Raw genomic sequence first — 9,964 nt, forward strand, 5'->3', positions numbered from 1 at the left:
CCTGGAGCAGGTCGTCCTTCTCTTTAAGGAGTTGGAACTTCTCCTTCTCCAGCCCCTTAGTGATAGCGTGAGCAGCCCGGAGGTGGGCCTTCTGCCTTTCATCCTCCTTCTTCAGCAGCTCAGCTTTGGCTTCAACCTCAGCCCTCAGTATGTCCACCTCGCTCCGAGCCTTTAGCAACTCGCCCTTTAGCGTGGTGGCAGCCTCCAAGGCGGCAGAGGAATTCTTCCTCTCCTTCGCTGCCAAGGCCTCCCTTCCATCCAGCTCGGCCTAGATCATGACTGCTGAATGGATGGAGGCGGTGAACGCCTTTAAGACATAGAAGGGCACGTGTCAGACCAAATGAAGCTATAAGACGACAAAATAAGTGCTAAAAGAGTAGGTCTTACCTCGACGGCGTGGTCGATAGTCCGCTGCAGCACGGACCCTGGGTCGCTCACAAACTTGGAGGCTCTCCTAAGGCAGCGATCCAAGCAGGCAGCCGAGATGCGTGACACCTGGTCTTTCACCCCGAAGCTCAACGGTTCCATTATGAACCGCATCTTCACGTCAGATGTGCCCCCCATCCGAGCTTCAGGGTCGTCTACGAGGTCGGCGTGGCTTGAAGGCAGGGGGCCACGAGGTCCAACCTCCGAGGAGGAGGTGGTCTTCTTCTTCTTCTTCCTCCTCTTCAGGGGAGAGCCCTCTTTAACCCCCACGAAGAGGTGACACATCCAAGGCCTCAGACTCGCTCCTCGAGCGCTTCTCCCTGGAGCGCTCCCCAGTAGAATCCAACTCAATCACCGGAGTTGGAGCTGCAGAAGATGGACCAACCTGGTCCTGAGTTGCATTCTGATCCACGGCAGGTGTAGATGGTTCAGAGCTCTGAATTGTCTTAAGGGCGTGAGCACGGCCCTTAGACTTGCGTTTCATGCTGCTCGTGAATCCACACACCATTGCTGCAGTACGAATAAGAAGAATTGTTAGAAGTAAAAAACTTGAAGTTAAAATTGAGATTGAGATCGAGCACGACTTACCGAGCTCGAAGTTTGGTCTCGAAGCTTCAATTGGCCGAACTAGAGGGTTGTAGTCAAGAAGCCCCGACTCCAAGAGAAGCTTGTCAGTGACTAAGGTTCTGATCTTCCTGCCCTTGGGGAAGTTCTCCTTGTAGAACTTGAGTGTGTCGAAAGTGGCTTGATCGAGCTCGGGAATCGGCTTGATCGACACTGCACAAAATAAACAAAAGTTCGAGTTAGATGTGAATACCAAGAAATGAAAAGAAAAAGAAAATGAGAAAAACTTCATACCTAGGTTCCCAAACCTAGCAGACACGTCAAAGAAGGGACGACCTAATTCGTCCTTTGCCAACCATTCTCCAGAGGCAAAGAACCACTTGCCTACCCATCCTTTGATGGAGGTCGGCCCCTTGACTATACCACTCGCGCCCTTCCTTGCGCACATATAGTACCGACCAGGTTTTTTGGCTATTCTCTTGGCCTCAAAACATCCAAGGAGCTGATCAACACTTAGTAGCTCGGCCTCGTCCTCATCCCAAGCTCGTAACCAGAAGAGGATGGCTAAAGCAAAAATGACACCCCACCCGTTGGAGGCCACTTGAGCAGGAGCCAGTCCAGTTCGGTTTAAGAACTCCTGGGCGAAAGGATGAAGGGGAACCCTGAGGCCATACTCAAACATCTTGAGATAAAGAGTGACCCATCCCTCTGGGGGATTGTCAGCTCTTTCCCCTTCCTCCGGAATCCTAAGGAGGATGTCATTCGGAATGTTAAACCCCCTACGAAGGGGTCCAAGATAATGCTCGGGCATCCTAGAAGGGTACTCCAGACCCTGGCCCGAGGTGGAGGTATCACTGTCCTCTCCGTGATCTGAGAACCTAAAGTTCTCTATTTCTTCAAGCTCGGACTCTAACCTACGAGCTAAGACCTCCCCATAGTCACTTGGTTTGGGGGGCGAACTACTAACCGTCCGACCTAAACTACCCAAGCTATCGCTACTGGAGGGGGAAGACAAGAAAACTACCATGTTTGAAAGAAGAGTAAGAGCAAGAAGAAATGACTGACCTAGAGAAAGGGTTCGAGCTGGTTTCAGATCGAACTCCAGAAATTCAGGAAACGTAAGATTTGACCTGAAGTTTCGAGACTATTTATAGCTGATCGAAAAAACCTCTGCGCCGTACACGTGTAATCAACGAGCGGCTGAGATCTCTTCGGGATACGCAACGGCGAAACGCTTGAGTACTCCGACAACCTGGCAGGTCGAAACGTATTCCGCAACGGTCATATTCCCTCCACAAATAGAAAGTCACCACGTGTCCAAAATAGATTCGAATGAACTTCTCTGTCAGGTCGAGATCGAACCTAACAGAGAGGGGGCCGATGTTTGGGGGTAAACTTACCCGGGACACTTGGAGGACCATTATTCGCGTTGGAAAAAATTAGATAAAAAGGATTGCTTAGGTCCACCTCGGCTCCGCCAAGGTGAACCGAGTTTGCCCCTTAACAGATGAAGTGTGGGCACCAAAGCTCGACCTGACCATGGTCCGATCTGCTCGGAACCCGACAGGTCCGATATGAGAAAAGACATGTAACCGCCGGTCGTGTGTGCTGTCGGGCCCATTACCTATAAATAGAGGAGTTCATTTCACGCTCAGGTATGGAATCTCACCTCGAACTAAATAAGGAATCCGATCTATACTGACTTGAGCGTCAGAGTGCTTACCCTTTTGTGCAGGTCCACTCTAGTGTTCAGGTCGGAACCGGAGACCGGGTTCGAGCTCGATTCGTGAAGAACCGTTGTGCAGATTCCTGCATAAACAGCTTTGTTTGCCATTAGCAGTCTCCCTTCAAACATCTAAATGAAATTTAAAAGATTGGGAGGTTAAATTTAAAAGTTGTTAAGTTAATGTAAACATAGTTACCTTTGATCAGAAGATCGTCAATCATGAGTTCCCACGTAGTGCACTAATAAAAGCTGCTTCAACTAGAATTGAAATCAACTGCATAGGAAAAGGGCATTTCGAATAATTTATTTACTTCCAAATTTTGCCCCTAGGCTAGAAATTTGACTTCAATCCTGCTAACAAATGCTTAGCAAAGGCAAAATTGAAACCAAATTGTATAAATAATTTAGCCTAATAACTATTTTGAATATCTCAAACAAATTTGGCAGACAAACGGTGGGGACAGGATTCCGGCCATCCACTGAATGAAAGTCACGATAATATTAATATTAGGAAATTCGGCCAATTGGCAAAAAAATAAAAAACTGCATAGTCAAATTTTTTCAAAAAAGAAAAAAAAAATCAGAGTGAAATTTTTTTATTAATTAAATAAAAAAGAATGGCATAGATTCTTCTTTTTGATTTAAGGGATGGAGGAAAAGGCATACACGTAAACTAGAAGGCATTTGTTTTAAAAAAAAAAACAAAAAAACTATTTTTTATCTTTTTAAATAACATTTTTTAAACTAAAACCTAAGATGTCTTTTTGAACAATAAAAATATTATTTTAATTAATGATGGGATTATTTTATGCCTCTTATCAAATATCTTTTTCATTCCCTCGTGAAAATAAGCTTAAACCACACAACTTGCTTCTTTAGATGCTACTTTTTCTTTTAGTTACTTTTTTTTTATGTAGTCTATTTTTTATTGTATTTAATAAATGAATAGATTCCATCATTAATATGTTTACGGTTTGAATCTTATTTTAATTCTTAAACGTTCTTACTCATTTTATTAGACTACTTGTATATATGGCAAAACAAACACAATTAATTGTGATATAACAAAAACATTTTAGATTTTCAAATATATATATATATAAACCTACTAAAGGAAAAGATTAAAATAGCTTTAAAATGTCTATTAGTCTATTATTAGTTATAGAAGTATTTATCGATAAATGTCTATCACTGGTAGGCTGACAGACGTAAATTATTGATATTAGAAGGATCAAAAGATAATTAGATAAAGTCTCTATTTAGACATGCATAATATTTTAAAAGATTATCTTATTTGTAAAATCATAATTTTGTTGCTATATTTGCAAATATGACTATTTCAAAATATATATATGTATATGTCAGTATGGCGATGTGAATTACCACTCTTTAATTATTTTTTTTCTAAACTTTCAAATGATTTGTTTTTGTCCTAAAATTTTTATGAAAAGAAAAAAGAAAAAAATTTTGATCCTTACCATTAACTATGCTTCAATTTGGGATCGTTGATTATTTCATTTGTCAAATCAATTTTCAATTTAATAAAAATTTTCGTTTTTCATCTTTAACAAAAACGAAATAACAAAATATCTATGTTAAATTTTTGCTAAATTATTAATGACAAGACCAAAACGAGCTTTTTATCCGAATTTTGGAGACGAGATTTAAAAAATAAAATAAGATAAATATGAACCTACTACTAAAAAGTAAATTATATCAAATCATAAAAAGGAACTGTTACTTTTCCTGGTATGGATAGAATTTTCCCTTCCCAACTTAAAGCTTTTTTTTATTTTCTGACATCCCAACTTAAAGCTTGTTGGAGCTTCTTTTATCAATCATTTAATTATAAAGATTTGTTTTTATTAATTATTTTTGTAATATTTTTATATTTAATTCATTGACGTTAAGGATAAACATAATTTAAGTTTTTGCCATCAAAGATGTTGTTGAGGTTTTGACCAACAAGATCACAAATTTTTTTTTTCTTTTTCTGAGATATTTACAAAATAGTACAATTTAAAATCTAGACCCGAATCAAGAAAATAATAATAATAATAATAATAATAATTAAGAAATAGCATGAAATAAATACATATTTCTAAATATATCACTTTTTCTTTTTTAATGTCACTCATGTGATTGTATAAGTTTGCAATGTATGTAAGATTTTATAAAATTTTAAACTTAATGCTATATATATGTCACCTATTTTTACAAATATTAAATATAGCAAAAGATTTTCACTTATATTATTAGTATATCAGATACTCGTATCAATAGTATATCAGACACTCATATCTAGTATATTAGATTTATATCACAAATATTGTACATACACTCGCATCAGTAGTATATTAAATGTATATCACATATATATATATATATATCAGTAGTTAGATGTATTAAAAATATATTATAGATATATTATAAATATATTACAGGTGTATATCATTTAGGTAAAGTTGTCATTTTAATTAGACCTCACTAAATATAGTTGCTATTTTGTTAATTTTACTCAATATTTTTGTCATATTTGCACCCCTCTCATATAATAATATATATTCTTTTTTTGTGCTACTTTTATAATTCCCTCAATTTAAATCTATCTTTCTATCACATACATAATAATAACGTCCCTTTTTTTTCCTTTTTTTTTTTGAGTGATAATAATGTTCACATTTTCGTAAAACTAAAAGTTAAACATTTTTTCAAATATTCATTAAATTTTGTTATCTAATGAACTTCCTGATTTTATTACACAATAATTCAAAAAATATTTTTAAAAAATTGACAACAGCTCTTTACCATTTTTTTAGTTCAACAATTTTTTAAACGAGGGAGTACTCATCTACCTATTAAAATTGTAAAATATATCTTATCTACTTGAGCTATGTTCGAGATTGATCCTTTCCCATTTATATGTGTGCAAATTGATGCATTTTTTTTGTTAGTCATGTTAAAAAAAAAATCCTGTTTATGCTCTGTTTATGCAAGGATATGCACAACAGTGTATTTCAGATTGCAGCTCGAACTCGGCCTCCGGACCGATCTGAATACTTGGGCGGACCTGCACAAAAAGGTGAGCACTCTGACGATCAAGTCAGTATAGGTCGGATTCCCAGTTCAGTTCGAGGTCAGAAAATCATCGTACCTGATCGTGGAGTGAGGTCCTCTACTTATGGGAGGTAGTCCCGCTAATCTCCCGACGGTTACACCCGGTAATCTCGGGACCGACGGTTACACCCGATAATCACGCCGCTGACAGTAGCTCACCTCAGCCCCCACCGAGCTTCTCGGTAGACCGGACCTCGGCCAGGTTCATCTCGGCCCTCATACTTAGCATCTGTCAACGCTAGTGGTGGTGATCTCGGCGGTCCGAGCTAGGCATGACTCATGAGTCATCTTGGAGCACCAATAGGGGTCCTCTACGTGTCCAGGGTATTCTCTTCCCCAAACATTGGCCCCCTCTCTGTCTGGTCCGATCTCGACCTGGCAGAGAAGTTCATTCGATTTGCTTTGGACGCGTGGTGACTTTCTATTCGTGGGAAAATATAACCGTTGCGGTGGATTTATCGTCGGAATATTCAAATATTCCGACGCTTCGGATCTTCGGGAGGATCCTAGCCGCTCGTTGATTACACATGTACGGTGGGAAAATTTTTCCGACGAGCTATAAATACCCCCAATCCTTCAGGTCATACCTTACGTTTTCTGAATTCTTGGAGTTCGATCTGAAGGCAACTCGAACCCTTGGTAGGTCGGTCTCTTCCCTCACTTTCTCTTTCGAACGTAGTTGCCATGTCGTCCTCTTTTAGCAGCGACTTAGGGTCCGATGAGGATTTAGCTCGTAGGTTAGAGTCTGAGCTCGAGGAGATAGAAAACTTTAGGTTCTCCGATGGCGGGGAGGATAGTGATGCCTCCACCTCGGGTCAGGGTTTGGAATACCCTTCTAGGATACCTGAGCACTACCTCGGATCCCTTCGTAGGGGGTTCGCTATCCCTAAGAACATCCTCCTTAGGATTCCGGAGGAGGGGGAGAGAGCTGACAATCCTCCAGAGGGATGGGTCACTCTCTACTTCAAAATGTTTGAGTACGGCCTCAGGCTTCCCCTTCACCCTTTTGTCCAAGAATTTCTCTTCCGAACTGGGTTGGCTCCGGCTCAAGTGGCCCCCAATGGGTGGGGTGTCATTTTCGCTTTGGCCATCCTTTTTTGGCTACGAGCTCGGGATAGTGAAGAGGTCGAGCTGTTGGACGTAGACCAACTCCTTGCGTGCTTCGAAGCGAAAAGGATAGCTAAGAAGCCTGGTCGGTTCTATATGTGGGCAAGGAAAGGCGCAGGCGGTATAGTTAAGGGGCCGACCTCCATCAAAGGATGGGTGAGGAAGTGGTTCTACGCTTCCGGGGAATGGCTTGCAAAGGACGAGTCGGGTCGTTCCTTCTTTGACGATCCCACTAGGTTTGGGAACCTAGGTACGGAGTAGTTCTTACTTTTTGTGATTTTCTTTCCTGTCATTCAGGTCTAACTCTGATTTTGTCTTGTGCAGTATCAATCCGACCAGTCCCCGAGCTTACTCAAGCCTCCTTCGACACATTGAAATATTACAAGGAGCACTTTCCCAGGGGCAGGAAGGTCGGAACCCTGGTGACCGACAAGCTGCTGCTTGAGTCTGGGCTGCTAGATTACAACCCTGCAGTTCGTCCCATCGAATCTTCAAGGTCGAACTCCGAACTAGGTATGTCGAGCTTGCTCCCCCCCTTTTTCCTCCAACTTTGTGCTGACTCCTGTTCCTTGTTTCGCAGCCATGGTTTGCGGATTTGAGAGCAACGTGAAACGCAAGTCCAAGGGCCGAGCCCATGCTTTCGAGGCCGCCCAGAGTTCGGAACCCGCAACTCCTGCTGTGGCAGGGCCAGCCTCAGAAGATCCAACCCCAGTGATCGAGCTGGAGTCTTCTGGGGGTCCTTCGCGGGAGAAGCGCCCAAGGGGTCAGACCGAGGCGGTGGACGTCTCGTCCTTGGGCGAGGAGGTGAGGGGGGAGGCCCCTCTGAAGCGGAGGAGGAAGAAGAAGAAGATCACCTCCCCCTTGGAGATCGGAGCTCGTGGGGCCCTGCCTGCGAGCTTCGCAGATCGGGTGGACGATCCTGAAGCCAGGATGGGCGGGACGTCCGACGTGACAGCACGGTTCAGAGTCGAACCGTCAAGCTCCGGGGTGAGGGACCAGGTGTCCCGCATCTCGGCTGCAAGTTTGGACTGCTGCCTCAGAAGGGCGTCCAAATTTGTAAGTGACCCGGGGTCCGTTCTGTAGAGGACCATCGACTACGCCGCTGAAGTAAGATTGGTGTCTTCATTTTTGCTCAATTTACCTAACAGGTAGCTCGGTCTAATTTTCTTCTTGGTGTTTTTTCTCAGGCGTTTGTTGCTTCCATTCAATCGGCTCTGGCCGTGAAGGCCGAGCTGGATGAGAGGGAAGCTCTGGCAGCGAGGGAGAAAGAGGAGTTTTCTGCTGCCTTGGAGGCTGCCTCTTCCACCATGAAGGATGAGCTGCTGAAGGCTCACTCTGAGGTGGAAATTTTGAAGGCCGAGGTGGAGACCAAGGCCGAGCTGCTGAAGAAGGAAGAGGACAGACGCAAGGTCCAGCTCCGAGCTGCCCATGATATCTCACCAGGGGCTTGGAGAAGGAGAAGTTCCAACTCCTCAAGGAGAAGGACGACATGCTCCAGGCGCTTGAAGCGAAGGATGAGGAGCTGAAGCATGCGACTGCCGAGCTGGAGACGGCGAAGGAGCGTCTCAACAATGGAGTCCTATTGGAGGAATCGTTTAGGCAACATCCTGACTTCGATGGATTTTCCAAAGACTTCTCTGACGCGGGCTTCAAGTTTCTCATGAAGGGCATTGCTTCCGACATGCCTGACCTTCAAATCGATCTCAGCGGTCTGAAGAAGAGGTATGCTGAGCAGTGGGCGTCTGGGCCTAGCGGCACCCCTGGCCCCCAAGCGTTGGTGGATAAGTACGTCAGAGATCTGGACTCTGACTACTCCGACCTCGAAGAGGATTAGGTCGGCACCACTCAAGAGGGCGCTCCTCAAGCAGGCTCTTAGGCGATCACCTTTCATGAGGCCTTTCTCTGTCTTTCTTCTCTTCTTTTGTAAGTGTTAGAGAAAAGCTGCAAGGTCTTTAAGCCTTGGCTCTGCTTTTCATTCAATAAAGAGGCTTCTCGTTTGTTCTTACTTTGTTGCCTTCCTTTCTTTGCTTTTTCTTTAAGCTGAAGCCAATGTCACCTCGCACCTCGTACTTTTGAGGTCGCGCCTTCAAAAATACTTGAAATTTTGAATTCGAATCTCTGCCTAGTATTCAATACATTGCACCAACTCTGGATTTTTTAACATCGCACCCTTAACTTAAAAAACGTTTAAAGGCTAAAATCCTAAGTCCGTAGTTGTTCTTCATATCGCACCTCGTACCCTCAAGTTCAGAGGCTTGATCATTTTGAACTTTTCACATCGCCCCTTTACCTTGAAGGTTTTAATTTTAAGTTCGTCAGTGGTTTTGGCATCGCACCTCGTACCCTTAGGTTTTGAAGGATTGGATTTTAACCGACTGCTGGAATGTGACCGTGTGGGAGTCCGTGGCCCCCATTTAATTTCTGGTCAAACTCGGAATCATGAAATTAAATCATCACATTTCCGATTGAAACAGTTTTTACAGATCCATTGAAAATCATTTCGGCATTTCAAGGATAATAACGCTTCAGGTGCTCCGCGTTCCATGGGTGTGCGAGGACGTCTCCTTTCAGATCGGCCAACATGTACGTCCCAGGTCGGACTATTCCCTTGACTTCAAACGGCCCCTCCCAGGTCGGATCAAGGGCACCCACATGAGTTTGGACCTTCCTTAAGACCAGATGTCCGACTTGGAAGGTTCAAGGTCGCACGCGGGCGTTGTAGTGTCTGGCCATTCTGCCTTGATATTCCGTCAGGCGTAGCTGGGCCATTGCTCTTCTTTCCTCCAATAAGTCGAGGTTGAGGAGTAGCTCTTCCCCATTTGCTGTGGGTTCGTAATGCTCTACTCTGTCAGATGGCATGCCGATCTCAACCGGGACTACAGCTTCGGAGCCGAAGGCCAGGGAGAACGGGGTCTCTCCCGTCGATTCTCTTTGGGTGGTCCGGTACGACCATAGAACCTCTGGTAGCTCCTCGGCCCACCTGCCTTTCTTGGAGTCCAATCTAAGTTTGATGCCTCGCTTGAT

At 43.6% G+C, this 9,964-nt stretch overlaps 1 protein-coding gene across 1 annotated transcript; it reads right to left on the minus strand.

The window, feature by feature from the left end:
- Positions 1-381: 381 nt before the first annotated feature.
- On the minus strand, positions 382-1,282 carry LOC148213197 (uncharacterized). The gene is made up of 2 exons (XM_088123542.1): positions 1,015-1,282; positions 382-936 (listed from the first exon to the last, which is right to left on the minus strand). Exons 1-2 carry the CDS (start codon positions 1,280-1,282, stop codon positions 686-688), a joined length of 519 nt encoding a protein of 172 aa, XP_087979668.1. The 3' UTR covers positions 382-685.
- Between the last annotated feature and the right edge of the window lie 8,682 nt (positions 1,283-9,964).

The sequence above is a fragment of the Momordica charantia genome (assembly GCF_013281855.1).
Source record: "Momordica charantia cultivar OHB3-1 chromosome 1 unlocalized genomic scaffold, Mcharantia_2.0 BLBB01000001.1, whole genome shotgun sequence".
Classification (NCBI taxonomy): domain Eukaryota; kingdom Viridiplantae; phylum Streptophyta; class Magnoliopsida; order Cucurbitales; family Cucurbitaceae; genus Momordica; species Momordica charantia.